Here is a 14,847-nt window from a genome sequence, read left to right on the forward strand (position 1 = left end):
CATTCGTGAACCAGCTTCATCTACAGAAGTGAGTATAAGGGTTTTTTATGAATCTTTGCAAATCATCTTTCCTAATAATGTGCTAGTTAACAAGTTTTGCGACTAAAGTCTCTTAGAGAAAGGTTCGTCACCCCACGGAAGAGAGGGGCGAGGTGAGCAGAGCTCATTAGCATTTAAAGGGACATGCACCTGAACGGGTGGCTGTGAACAGAGATGGTCACTACCATTGAGAAATTTTAACCAAAATATGTTATAGACTTTTCATTAAGACCCTAAGGAATCGATATCAGCTTGTGGAAAATGGGCATCCGATGACCCCTTTAATATACTGTTATGTTTATATTGATATTTTGAATGTTTTATTATTATTTATTATTTTTTTAGATATATTTTACTTATTTATTTGTCATTTTGTTGTGTTTTTGTCATTATAATAATATTTTTATTATTTTTATATTATTAATATCTTTTATTTTATAGTAATTTTAAAATTAAACTAAACAAATGTGAGAAATGTTGCCAGTGCAACAAATAAAATGTTCATTTTTTAATGTATTTTACTTTAGTCAATGTCTTTTATTTAACTTTTTTTTTTTTTTATGTTTTTTATGGTTTTAGTTAACAAAAATAATCCTAGAAGAAACATATGTACATTCAGGTCTTCATAAGGACCAAAAAACAAACAAGCAAATAGATAAATAAAAACAATGACTGTTTTTAATATTTAAAACTTGGGTGTTATCGATAGCTGCTAAGTGGCAATGTTGGACATTAATGAAGCATTATTACTGTACATTTTTCAAGTACTTGTATCATTTTTATTTATGCAAACACGTTACTGCATATCAATGCACTATATATTATTTTTATTCCACTACATTTAAAAAAATGCCATTCCATCACTATGAGACATGATAGTATTGTCTGATTCATGATGAATCATTCTCTTGAGCTGATTTTTTTTCAATGAACACATTGAAATGATTCACAAACCACACTGAATGATTCATTCGTGAATGGACTGATTCTAGCTGCAATTCTCAAGCTAAAAACTCACTGATGAGTTGACTGATTCAGTCAGAGTGAGTCTGGAGTTAAAGGGATAGTTCACCCAAACATAAAAATTCTGTCATTAATTACTCACCCTTATGATGTGCCAAACTTTTAACTCGAACTTCGTTCATCTTTGGAACACAAAGTATTTGATGAAATCTGAGAGCTTCAGTTGCATTGCTGTCTATGCAGGTTCAGAAAGCTCTTGGATTTCATCAAAAATATCTTAATTTGTGTTCAGAAGAAGAACAAAGGTCTTACAGGTTTGGAACAACATGAGGGTGAGTAAACTTCATTGAGTGAGTTTTCATTTTCGGGTCATTTCCAACTCAAATGATCCATAGGTTTGACCCATGAGGCGACAAGTTACTAAAAATAATGGATCTTAGGGTTGTTTACTGTGCAAGTAAATATGGAAAGTTCATACCATGTTTGTGCTGAAGAGCAGCTCTCGTCCCTCCACGCTGATCTTGTAGATGTTAGGCTGCGGAGCACCGAAGGACAGAATGACCTCGTAGGTAAACACCTCCAAAGGCCACGCCTCCCCACGTTTATACACACACACTCCCTTACGACTTACGCCCAACCACAGCTCTCCAGGATACACACTGTCTACACACTGACAAACAAAGAGAATTTATTCAGCAACCCTGCTGGCTGATGGATCACGTGTGTGTGTGTGTACGTGTACACACTCACCTCCACATCAAAGAGAGTTGATCCATATCCCTGCCACTCCCTGATGAGACTCATGTATTTTTTCATAGCTTGGTCCTGTTCCATTCCCTGCAGTTTACGCCATTTCTCCACTAAGCAACTTCTCAGCCCCGCCTTTTCATCTTGTAGCCACGCCTCTATGGCCCCAGGCCCCTCCCCTTGGCGCTGTCGCCCCAGTGACCCCCGGAAGCTCCGCCTCAGCGTGCCTTCCAGAAAACTACCCCTCTTTCTTTCTGTGGATGGAGTGCCAGATGCAAAGCACCTTGCGGATTGCTGTACTCGAGCACGCAGGCGGTCCATAGGGAACACCTGCTCTAACTCAGGCAAGGAACTCTGGGTAGTATAGTCTCCCAAAAGGTACTGGAGCCGAAGAGCAGCCAGAAACTGCAAAGTCTCTTCTGGAGCCGGATACTGACCCCTAATGACAGCTTCATGAGCCTGAGAGAGAAAGAATCATTAAAATTGCATTTGTGTAACACTAACAGCAAAGAAAATACTAAATAAATAAATAAATAAAATCACCCTAAAGATCTGTTAGATTCATTATTAAAAATATGTTAATGCATACTTAAAGAGATAGTTCACCCAAAAATGACAATGTCATCATTTACTCACCCTCAAGTTATTCCAAGCCTGTATGAGTTTCTTTATTCTGTTCACCACAAAAGTCACTCATCAGTTAAGATAGTATAGAAAAAATACTACGAAAGTCAATGGCTACCGTCAACTGTTTGGTTACCAACATTCTTCAAAATATCTTCTTTTGTGCTTAACAGAAGAAAGAGGCTCATACAGGTTTGGAACAACTTGAAGATGAGTAAATGACAGTTTTCATTTTGGGGTGAACTATCCCTTTAAATGTGTATTTCTGTTTGATTAACAGAATAGAATGCAGGAAACTAATGATACATTTTTAGTCATGACAACGCATTTGTTTGCATGTGCACACACATCAAAAATAGACTATTTATTGACTTTTAAAGCAACTTTTTGTAATGACTACACTTTTTTCAGCTGCCACAGTGTTCTCTTAAAACAGCTCTATATGTGATTAAACAATTAAAAATGAATACAATTTTAACTGATTGACATCCCTGTTTTTATGTGTTTTGAGGCCAGATACTAAAGTGCAATCAAACCTGTTCAAACATGAATGCAAACTCCACACTATCAGCAGGAACGGTCTCAGGCTCTGAGAAACAGAAGAGCTTGAAATAAAACTTCCAGCCCTCTCCTTCCTGTCCTTTATTTGCCAACCTGATTGAGAGAAACAGTGTGAGAGAATTAATTTTATAACATGAAAATAAAATGTTCTGTAAACAATGATTTTCTATGTAATATGATGCACAAAAGCCCCCTATAGAACCAGAAATCACACTTTGTTTTAGCCAATCAGAAAACATTCTCTCATGTATTTATGTTTGCTGACACCTTTTAGAGTTTTAAATCAATTTATAACACCTTTAAAACATATAACATCAGGTTAAGTGTTATATTTTTAACCGTTGTGGTTTTAACATTTATACATATACAGTATTTTATATTTTATAATTTCTCCTTCTATACACTACCAGTCGAAAGTTTTTGGACAATAAGATTTTTAATGGTTTTTTTAAGTCTCTTTTGCTCACCAAGCCTGCATTTATTTGATCTAAAGTACAACAAAAACAGTACAATTTTGAATTATTTTTACTATTTAAAATAACTGTTTTGTTTTGTTATGTTTTGTTCAACATAAAAATAATAATAAATGTTTTTTGAGCTGCAAATCAGAATATTACAATTATTTCTGAAGGATCATGTGACTGGAGTAAAGAAGCTAAAAATTCTGCTTTGAAATCAGAGGATTAAAATAGATTTTAAAATACATTTAAATATAAAACAGTTATTTTAAATAGTAAAAACGTTTCAAAGTTTTACTGTTTTTGCTGTATTTTGGATTAAATAAATGCAGGCTTGGTGAGCAGAAAAGACTTCTTTAAAAAAAAAAAAAACATTAAAAGTCTTACAACTAACTTTTGACTAGTAGTATTTATATAATTGCAGGAGATGGTAAATCAAGATGAGACTCACTTTTCAAACTTAGCGAGGACGTCGGCCACCACAGTCCTGCTTTCTATGGCTCGGTCTGTAGTGTCGTTATGTTCAAACAAAGCGAACATGTTCTTACAGTCCTCCATTGACAGACCCTTCAGCAGCTTCTCAACCACCTGAAGACCATCAGACACACACATGTACAGGTTAATGTTGTTCTGGAGCTCACATGCATATGTGTGTGGATGCATTTACTTACCTCTCCTGCAGTTGTGTGTGAGTTAATGGTGATTTTGCAGGACCCGCCACCGTGGCAGTAAACTGTGGATGTCATTTCTTGTCTGCTCAATATGGCCCTCAGCTCCTCCTGTGAAGGAACGTATTCGCGTCCACGTACACGCCGCAATGCTTCTTGGGAAAAGGCGGCATACCGTTCCATTTCAGTGCCTGGGTACAGCTCTCGTGTCCTGAGGAGAAAATCAGTCACGGCCTAATCAGTTGTGATAAAATCTTTTTATCTCCCTCTCATTGGGTATGCTCATAATAACATAATCAGCCATGATTTTTTAACAGGGATTAGTGCTGTCAAATTGATTAATCGTGATTAATCACACCCACAGTAAATGTTTGTGTTTACATTATATATATATATATATGTGTGTGTGTGTACTGTGTATATTGTATATATAAATACACACACTTACATGTATACATTTAAGAAATACATAAATTATTTGTATTTATGTATAATATAAATCATATATAAATATAAATATATATACACACACACATGTAACATTTCTTACATATATACATGCATGTGTGTGTATTTATATGTACATATAAATATACACAATACACACATATATATTATGTAAACAAACTTTTATTTTGGATGCGATTAATCGCGATTAATCGATTTGACAGCACTACTAGGGATGCATAATATCAGAAAAAATTGCATTCATCACAATTTTTGTTTCTAAGGTCACCATTTACTGAATGAAACAGGCAATGTTTGTCGTCAGTAAGAACACACTAAAGTTGTTTCAATAAAAAAAATACAGTAAAAACAGTAATACAAATTAAAATAATTGTTTTCTATTTCGATACATTTAAATTAAAATGTCATTAAATGTCATAAAATAAAAATAACATAAAATGTAATTTATTCTTGTGATGGAAAAGCTGAATTTTCAGTAGCCATTAAATCTTTAGTGTCACATGATCCTTCAAAAATCATTTCAAAATGCTGATTTGCTGCTCAAAAAACATTTCTTGTTAATGTTTAGTTAAGTTTTTGATTAATAGAAAGTGTAAAAGAACAGTATTAATTTGAAATAAAAATATGTAACATTATAAATGTCTTTACTATCACTTTTGATCAATTTAATGCATCCTTGCTGATAGAAAAAAACAAAAAACAAAAAACTTGTACTGACCCCAAACTGAACGACAGTGTACTTTGCAGTAAGCAAGACTTTAAGCAAGAAAATTGATCTTATTTTATCTAATTTTGCTCTTTTGAAGGGGTCATCAGATGCCCATTTTCCACAAGTTGATATGATTCTTTAGGGTCTTAATGAAAAGTCCATTATATACTTTGGTTAAAAATTCTCAATGGTTGTGTAAAACATCACCCTTTTTACCTTGCCAAAATCAGCTTTGCAAAAATCATCCTGTTCTGGTTGAGGCTGCTTTAAATATTAATGAGCTCTGCTCGCCCCGTCCCTCTCTTCTTTCTGTGGAGTGACGAGCCTGTTTACTTTAGCCGTATTTAGCCACGTTTAGCCGCTAAACTTGCAAACTAGCACATTATTAGGAAAGGCGATCCAGCAACACAACACCTCAGTCGGAGATATTCTTATCTAACTTACATCCCTGCTCCGGCATCGAAACAATGGGGGTCGGACTATTACAACTGATCTGAGGTAAGACTCTCATGTCAATCAACTATCGTGGGAGCGGCCTCTGTTGGTGTGACGCCACACTGACAGGCATCTGAGAATGGCTCGATTTGAAAAAGGGGATATTATTTTTACAGATTAAATAAAAACCACTGCATGGATGTTTATCATTATATGGTAGATTTGTACATACACTGCCAACACACATTAATGTTCAAACGTGAAAAAGTGAACTCAGCATCCGATGACCCCTTTAACCTTATGTCAGTGTGACAGAACAAAATACTCCAAACACACACACAAAATTCTCACTGACCTCTTGAAGTGAAATTTCAGGTATTTGAGAATACTTCTGGAGGCGGGGCTAAAGGTGCAGCACATGCAGGCTATGATTCGCCAGCCACAAATGTGGGCGGGACCAGCAGGCTTTGAGTGGTGTGTTGTCTGTTTGATGAGCTGGCAGAAGAGTTCATCTCTTAGGGGTCGTAGGTCATGAGCCGTCTGCAGGAGCCCCTGGATGTGAGGAATGGGATTGTCCTCCGTCTCTAGCTGATGAAGAACATTGAAGAGCTTGAGGGCCTCAGCCTGCAGCGTACCGTAACTTCTCCCTTTGTCGGCTAAAAACATGCATACACAGAGTGTTTATGAAGGTTAGGGTGTATTTGAGCATATGTGTGTGTTTTACTCACAGCTTTGCTGTGCATCTCCATAGGGTAAAGGCAGGAGGGCTGTATGTAGAGGATGGTGTGTGTAACGCAGTATTGGGTTCCTTTTGTAAATCTGCTCCACCACTTCCGAATTCAGAGAATTCTCCTAAAATCAAACAATTACAACAGTTTTTCAAGAACATAATGTTACAAAAACAAATGTATGTGCATATGTGTGCGTGTTACCTTGATGTCCTGTATAAGTTGCTGTGTGGGTGTATCAATGAGTGGTTTGCTGTCGATGACGGTTTGTACAGCGCTGGCCCATCGAGTAGCCTCAGTTTGCAGCTTAGAGTACAGCCGATACGAATGCTTACGACCAAACACGCTCACGTTCCAGTAGCCTAGAAACACACACACGTAAGATAGAGTCTGAGAAAGATGTAAACGTTTGTTGGTATACTATCTGTTATTGATGTGTGCGTTTTAGTGTGCTAACCAGTCTCTCTGAAGACTCTCTCATCAGGAACGATCACGGAGCAGAGGCTGTTAAGCACTAAAGAGCCCAGTTTAAGAGCATTTCTCTCTGAGCTTTTATAATAGTCCACAGAATTGTGAGTCAGCACAAACCAGCGCTTCTTCAACTTAAGATTCCCACGACTACTGCCCCGAATCTCTTTATACAGCCAACCTGGAGAGAGAAACAGACAAGAAGAGATTTGAAACATTTTCACATTTAAAAAGTGTTTTTTTTGCGCTTTGGTTGTCCAATTTTTTTAAGTATGTAATGCATATTACACACATAATTGCATCCAAAAAGGCAAGAATATGTTCCATAAATAAAAGATTCTCAAAAAAAATTGCTAATTAAATAACACAAAAAATATATAATTTTTTACATTAAGCATTCAAAAATGCATAAAATATTAAATAAAAATATAATATAGTCAAATTCTTAAATAATTCTAATAAAAACGCAATCATGTTATTATCTAACAAAACATTTATCATTTTTTGTTTTTGTTCATCCTGGTTCAGTGATTCAACGACTGACTAGGAAGAGTGACGAAACATCCTTATACAATGAGAAATAACTGCAGTATTGCAAAAATGAACTGAATGTTAAAATTATTTTCAGATAATCTATTAATAACTGAGCTTGGCTTTTGACTTAATGAATAGGTGGCCTCTCACCCCTGATGATGAACTCTTGTCCCTGCACACGTGTGTCTCCTTTTGTGCGTTGGAGCAGTGTAATCCAGTGATGCATTTCTTCTGCTGATTCAGCCATGCAATGTAGCACACGATGGGCTGTGATTATAACAAAGGCATTTGGCCTGGATAGAATAAAAAAGCAGAAACATTGAAAATATTTTAATGTCTGTATATGACTATGCAACTGTATGGATTCCTCAGATGGTAATTGCAAGATAAGTTAAACATTCATATTCATTTAGCAGATGAGTCTGAAAAAGATGAGAAAAATAAAAAAAACAGCGTTGTCAAAGGAAAAAAAAAACACCAAAAAAAAAAAAAAAAAAAAAAAACGTATGTGTATACGTAAATATATATTAACCAAAAATATATTAACGTAAAAATATATTAATATAAATATATATTAAATATATACATGTGTTTGTGTGTATTTATAAATATGTACAGTACACACACACTTTATTTTGGAAGCGATTAATCCTGATTCATCGATTTGGCAGCACTAGAAAAAACAGTTAAATCGTGAATATAAATTGATAATTACTAAATGTTGCAATAGTGCAATTGTGACATAGTCACAGTTGTTGGTTAGAATGTTGCAATTTTAAGTAATTAGTTTTAAAAAAAATGTAAAAAACATATTATATATATTATAAAATATATTATACATAATGTAAAAATGATAATTTAAAAAAAAAGTGCAGTTCACCAATCCACTAAACTGCCTTTTAAAATTTTTTGTTTCAAAAACAAGCCGGGAAATGAACAGAGTGTGTATATACTGTAAGTGTATGTATGTGTGTTTACCTTTCTGGGTTGTCAGAGGCACATACAGAATCAATCATTCCCACATCCAGAGTGCCCTATAAAAAACAAAAACATCTTTTCTAAATATCTTATGAGCTGTCTGCACATTTCTGAGTGCGTGTATGTGTGTGTGTAATACTTACCACAGCATTTTGAGGATTTGCTTGTTCATCATGCATCTCTCGAATTTCCTGTTCTGTCGACATGTGCACCTGACTCAACACGCTGAACCAATGACTGCACACAACAGAGATTAATTAAAAACCTCCGGTCAACAGATCTACATTTATGAAGTACACACCAAGGCTTGAAGCACGCTAGTTAAAATATAAAATATAAACACTTACCTGGAATCTTCTGCAGATTCTGCAACAAGGTGGTATGTTCTTCCTGGCATGACAATGTCAATCCCATTCTCCTTCCCTGTTATGTCAATAATCTCTCTAATAGAACCACAAAAATAAATAAATGAGCATACATCGAATTAATTATACTTTGTTGTCTTTTTGCTGCTTTATACACTGCTTCAAACCAAAAAAGAGTCAATATGTCTTTAGGCTGCAGATTTAAAAGAAAATAATTTTAGATACAGTCTTTTTGATTGACAATTTTAGCATGACTGTATCACTCCAGCGTCACACTGATTATGATGTGAATCGCTTCCTGAGGTCTTACTTGGCTTCATGCATGTCCAGCATGCCTTTCATCCTCTCTTCTGTGTCGTTCTCGTAGTAGATGAGTTTGCTCTGTCGCAGGACAAACCAGCGGCGTCTCCAGTTGCGACGTGAGAGTGTAGAGGATCCTCCACCCTTTTTCATCAGCCAGCCCTGCTTAAGTGCCTCCTGTCTGCTCCTGAACCACAGAAATGTTTCATCCTTCAGCACACACCAGCGACGCTTCCAGGAGTTCAACAGGCCACCTGCAACACACATGAAAAAGGTTACAGATACTTCTAGACTTTGTGTTAATGAACTGCTGCAGGTTCACTGTAGACAGGGTGTTAACTTTTGACATGCTAACAATTTAAGAGGAAATTTTAACCTAAATTTCTTAAAAAGTGTAACATTTTAACACAGCTACAAAAGTTGGGTTTGCGCCTTCAAGTTAACTGCAGAAGTGTTTGGAGAAGAAGTAGGAATGTGAATTTCATTACACCGCCTCGCAAGCTCTGAAATCAAACAAACATAATAAAGAAAGAGGTGCTGAGAGAGGAGTGGGTGACTATTTACCTTTAATATAAAGGAAACTGTGGAAGTAGGGGAGAGTCACACAACTGTAGACAGAATCCCGCCGGTAAGATGATTCATCGTCAGTGTCAAACCTGTCGAAGTCATCTTCACTGTCCTCAAACTGAGGAAGAGAAAAACAGATACACAATCAGCAATCACATGTGAAAATGCACAAATGCATGCTTTAAAAGTCATGATACAGCATTTACAACCCATTTGAATTCAGCTATGTAATGTACACCTCCATTCATAAGTTTGGGATATGTAAGAATATTAAATGATTTTGAAAAAACTCTTATGCTCATCAAGGCTCCATTTATTTAATCAAAAATGCAACAAAAACGACAACAATGTGAAATATTTTTACAATGTAAAAGAACCATTTTCTATTTTAATATATTTTAAAATGTAATTTATTTCTGTGATAGCAAAGCTACATTTTCAGCAGCCATTACTCTATACAGAATATGTATGGAAAAACTCACAGAAGATTGCGGCCCCTCTGAGCTGAAGCGATACGCTCCTGAGCTGACACTGGTGCTGGTTGCTAAAGAGCTGCGGTTGTCACGTGACCAGTGGTCATTGTGAGGCGGAAGGCTGGGAGGCCGCATGATGATGCCTCCTTCATCATAATCATCTGCATCATAATCTGAATCCTCATCGGGAGGGATTAGCTCCGCCTCCTCTTCCTGTACAGCGTGAGAGTAGGTGGAGCCACTGCTGGAGGGCGGAGCATGATAGGTTGAGGGTATGATGAGAGGTGCGGCAGGGGGCAGAGGCATACGGTCGTTTGCATAAGGATCCTCCTCTGAGGAATCATCGCTGGTGCGGATTCCACTGGTGCGCTGTCCATCAGAGTGGCCATGCTCGCTAGGGTTAGGAGAGTCTTTAAAACCATCTTCGTCCACTCCCAGGCCTTCATCCACCTCATCTTCCTCTCCTCTGGCTACCTCATGCTGTGAGCCTCCAGATCCTCCCAGAGAGCTCTCTATGTTACGCACACATTCGTCGATCTCATCGAAGTTGAGTGACGTGAGGAACTGCTGTGCAGCTTTGCAGGCCTCCTCTTCTAACCTGCGCAGCTCCTGATCACGCAGCCACTGCAGGCGATGCAACGACTGCGCGGTTAGACTCTGCTCTTGAGCTTCTTTCTGTCGCCGCAGGCCTTCAATCTCACGCTCCAAACGCAAGATCTCCTCCACCTGCGATGCCTGGTTCGTCTCTCCCTCAAACACCTCTTCAAACACCTGCTCCACCAGTGCCTTCTCTGCTATAGAGATGGGAACAGGGCTCTCAGGTGGGCTGTTCTGAAGTGGGCTACTCTCTGGTTCAATACTGTCTGGTGTGGGACTCTCAGTTAACAAATTTTGAATCTGCTCATTTTTATTTTTTTCCTCCAGTCTTCGAGCTTCCTCTGCCTGTGTTGAACACAGAGAAAAGACAGCATTGCCCAACAATCTACATAAACAGACTATCACTTGAATGTCACATGAATGTTCCATTGAAACCGACAGAAATAAAAGGAAAATTAAACAATTTTTAACCAAATTAACAAATAAATAATCATAACCATTTCTGTCAATGGCAATAATTCATAATTAGAAAACGTAGACTGTTTTTATCAAAAATAAAAAAACAGTAATTAAAAAAAAAGGTTTCTCCATGGACAGATAGACACACAGATATATAGACGGATAGAGAGACGGACAAGCAGACAGACAGAGAGAGAAATAGACAGATAGACAAATATATAGATGGACAGATGGACAGAGAGACAGAGAGATAGACAGACAGACAGACAGACGGATAGATAGATAGATAGATAGATAGATAGACAGATAGATAGATAGATAGATAGATAGATAGATAGATAGTTAGATAGAGTTAGACAAACAGATAGATGGACATTCAGACAGAAAGACAAAGATAGACAGATAGATAGACAGATAGATGGACGGACAGAGACTAACAGATAGACCAACAGACAAATGAACAGACGGACAGACAGACAGACAGAAAGACAGTTAGACAGACAAACAGATAGACAAAGATAGACAGACATACAGACAGATAGACACAGGCAGACAGAGAGACAGATAGACAGACAGACACACAGATAGACAGATAGATGGATGGACAGACAGACAGATAGACTAACAGATGGACCAACAGACAGATGAACAGACGGACAGACAGACATACCGACAGTTATATCCGACAGACAGACAGAAAAGCAGACAGACAGATAGATGGACGGACAAACAGAAAAACAAACAGACAGACGGATAGACAGATAGATGGACGGACAGAGACTAACAGATAGACCAACAGACAGATGAACAGACGGACAGACAGACAGTTAGACAGACAGATAGACAAAGATAGACGGACATACAGACAGATAAACAAAGACAGATGGATAGATAGACGGATAGACACAGGCAGACAAGAGAGACAGACGGACAGACAGACAAACACAGAGATAGACAGATGGATGGACAGACACATAGACCAACAGACAGACATACAGACAGTTAGACAGACGGACAGACAGATAGACAAAGATAGACAGACATACAGACAGATAGATAAAGATAGATGGACAGATAGATGGATAGACACAGACAGACGGATAGATGCATAGACAGACAGACAGACAGAAGATGGACAGATAGATAGATAGATAGATAGACAGATAGATAGATATGTCACTAACTGCTTGTGCTAGGAGCTCCAGCTCCATGCGTTGTCTCTCTCTAACAAGGAAAAAAAAACATTGCAAGAAAATTAGAAAACTAGAAACAAACAGTATAAACATAAACTTGGGTATAATAATCAAAGTAACTTAACTGCCTACCTCTCTAGCGCCTCCTGCTCTTCTCTACGTCTCTTCTCCTCTTCTTCTTCCCTCTTCCTCTTTTCCTCTAGAAGGTGAATGTAGAGCTGTCGTGCCCTTTGCCCTCTAAGCCTCTTCTGTAGGGTGATGGTGGCCCAGCGCATCATCTGGAAGCGCCGCCGCCAATACAGTGCTCGATAGTTTTTCTGAATGACAACAATGCACTGCAACAACCGCCTGTACTGCCTCCTATAACCAGCGGAGGGCAGAGAGAGCGAAACAGAGGGAGTACATGAGAGGTGGCACCAAATGGAAGTGAGCGTGTGAATATACATGGGTAAATGTGTTTACCGTGCTCTGTAACCCAGTATATGTGCTTGAATAATTGAAGCCGCTTTGAGCACTTCTGTTTCTCTTTGTTTCTCTAACCGCAGCTCCAAACTTTCTCTCATGAACACCTAAAAACAACATGTATAGGCACTATTCACAAAAGATCATGACTGTTCAGCGTTCTAGGTAGCTGATGCATTATAAGGTTTATGGTCACCTTTTTTAAAGCTTATGATGGTGAAAAGTCGAATGTAAACATAGGTTTTGTAGCTGGTCACCAGTTAATTTTATTAGTCACTGTCTGCCTTTTTTATAAGGTCATATGTGACCCTGGAGACACAAAACCAGTCATAACGGTCATTTTTTTAAAACTGAGATTCATATATCATCTAAATAAGTAAGTTTTCCATTGATGTATGGTTTGTTAGGATAGGACATTATTTGGCTGAGATACAACTATTTGAATATTTGGAATCTGAGGGTGCAAAAAATTTAAAATATTGAGAAAATCACCTTTAAAGTTGTCCAAATTAAGTTTGTAGCAATGCATATTACTAATCAAAAATTAAGTTTTGATATATTTACAGTAGGAAATGTACAAATTATCTTCATGGACCATGATCTTTACTTAATATCCTAATGATTTTTGGCATAAAAGAAAAATAGATGATTTTGACCAATACAATGTATTGTTTGCTATTGCTACAAATATACCTGTGATTGGTTTTGTGGTCCAGGGTCACATATAAAGTGATAAAATGAATGTGATATTAAATATTCTATGTAATGTTTTTCTAATAATTAAAAAACAATTAGCATTGCTGCTAAAAGTGTGCAATGTGACACATATCAAAGTGAATATCCAAAACATGATGTTGCTTACTTTGGTTTTTCCCAGCTGCCATTCAGCACTGCTGTTGTCATAGACCTGCAGGAGGAGGAGGCACCGCCCCTTAGGGTCATCTGACAAAGCCAAACCCCTCATCAACACATAGTACCTGACAAATAAAAAAAAAATGGTGATTAAACTGTCCTGCATAAGTAAAAGTAGCAGGAATATGTGTTTGTTGTGTTTGGGGGGACAAACCTGGAACAGAAATCCTTGAACGTCCTCCGAACGGGAAACCCAGAACGTCTTATTTTAACCGTCTCCAGCATCCCAGAATATCTGAGTTGGTTGAGGACTACAGACTGTTCAAACTGATTGGGCATCTATAAAAGAAATACAGAAACATTGTAACAATTTAAATCACTACAGCTTCTTCAACGTTCTATTTTTTAAAAAAAGTTCTAAATCTAAATTAGCTGAATTAATTCTACTTTTAAATATAGATTGGTTGAGCTTTGAGTGGATTCATTCTTTAAACACACTAAGTAGGCCATCATCACCCCCTCTCCCCCTGACCTCTGACCCTGTGTGGGGGTGAGGTCGGAAACGGGGCGCTGTGATCCCCGCTTCTAAATGTCATCTCTGTGGAAGGAGGAATGAACCAAAATGAAAGTGAGATGAGGAGATGAGTGGTGAATGAGCTCTGTGAGAGCAAGGTCAATACCAACACACATACACTCACACTCACACAATCATTCATTATAGTCAGAGGCACATTAACATACTGATACATGCAGCACAAGTCACAGGAAGCAGACAGGATCAATGTCAGAGCGTTTCATGGGGGGAGGGACGACATCTCTCTTTAATCGTCTCCCAGAAAAACAAATACTACCAACACATAAAACATATTAAAGAGATACTCCAAAATGACAATTCTGTCATCATTTAATCACCCATATGTTGTTCCAAACATGATGAATGTGTGTTTTTCAAACAGTGAAAGTCACAGGGGTCCAATGTTGTTTTGGACCCCATTGACTTTCACTGTATGGGCAAAAACAGTTCTTCAAAATGTCTTCTTTTATTGTTCTACAGACGAAAATAAGACAAGTGGATCCAAAAACTAGGACATAATTGGACGAACTTTTCCTTTAAGAATCAAAACCATCAGAATATCGCAAACAGTTTTCATAAATCTGCTCTTTAATACGCAAAACTTTAAAAAGCATTGTCATTATCC

General features: G+C 37.5%; 1 protein-coding gene and 1 pseudogene across 1 annotated transcript in view; one reads left to right on the forward strand and one right to left on the reverse strand.

Annotated features, from left to right (window-relative positions):
• LOC127152299 (tripartite motif-containing protein 16-like protein) overlaps positions 1–14,847 on the forward strand; it is a 247,054-nt pseudogene that overhangs the window by 159,092 nt on the left and 73,115 nt on the right.
• Positions 1–14,847, reverse strand: part of myo10 (myosin X) — a 48,173-nt gene that overhangs the window by 1,026 nt on the left and 32,300 nt on the right. The window contains exons 20-40 of the mRNA XM_051093064.1: positions 13,863–13,987; positions 13,659–13,773; positions 12,797–12,903; positions 12,467–12,694; positions 12,326–12,365; positions 10,095–11,027; positions 9,610–9,730; positions 9,056–9,299; positions 8,728–8,823; positions 8,524–8,617; positions 8,381–8,436; positions 7,553–7,695; positions 6,858–7,049; positions 6,605–6,762; positions 6,401–6,524; positions 6,028–6,328; positions 4,064–4,271; positions 3,844–3,980; positions 2,910–3,027; positions 1,753–2,208; positions 1,481–1,672 (exon numbers count right to left, since the gene is read on the reverse strand). Coding sequence (XP_050949021.1) covers positions 1,481–1,672; positions 1,753–2,208; positions 2,910–3,027; positions 3,844–3,980; positions 4,064–4,271; positions 6,028–6,328; positions 6,401–6,524; positions 6,605–6,762; positions 6,858–7,049; positions 7,553–7,695; positions 8,381–8,436; positions 8,524–8,617; positions 8,728–8,823; positions 9,056–9,299; positions 9,610–9,730; positions 10,095–11,027; positions 12,326–12,365; positions 12,467–12,694; positions 12,797–12,903; positions 13,659–13,773; positions 13,863–13,987 — 4,188 coding nt within the window. The remainder of the gene's footprint in view (positions 1–1,480; positions 1,673–1,752; positions 2,209–2,909; positions 3,028–3,843; positions 3,981–4,063; positions 4,272–6,027; positions 6,329–6,400; positions 6,525–6,604; positions 6,763–6,857; positions 7,050–7,552; positions 7,696–8,380; positions 8,437–8,523; positions 8,618–8,727; positions 8,824–9,055; positions 9,300–9,609; positions 9,731–10,094; positions 11,028–12,325; positions 12,366–12,466; positions 12,695–12,796; positions 12,904–13,658; positions 13,774–13,862; positions 13,988–14,847) is intronic.

The sequence above is a fragment of the Labeo rohita genome, chromosome 2, assembly GCF_022985175.1.
Source record: "Labeo rohita strain BAU-BD-2019 chromosome 2, IGBB_LRoh.1.0, whole genome shotgun sequence".
Taxonomy (NCBI): domain Eukaryota; kingdom Metazoa; phylum Chordata; class Actinopteri; order Cypriniformes; family Cyprinidae; genus Labeo; species Labeo rohita.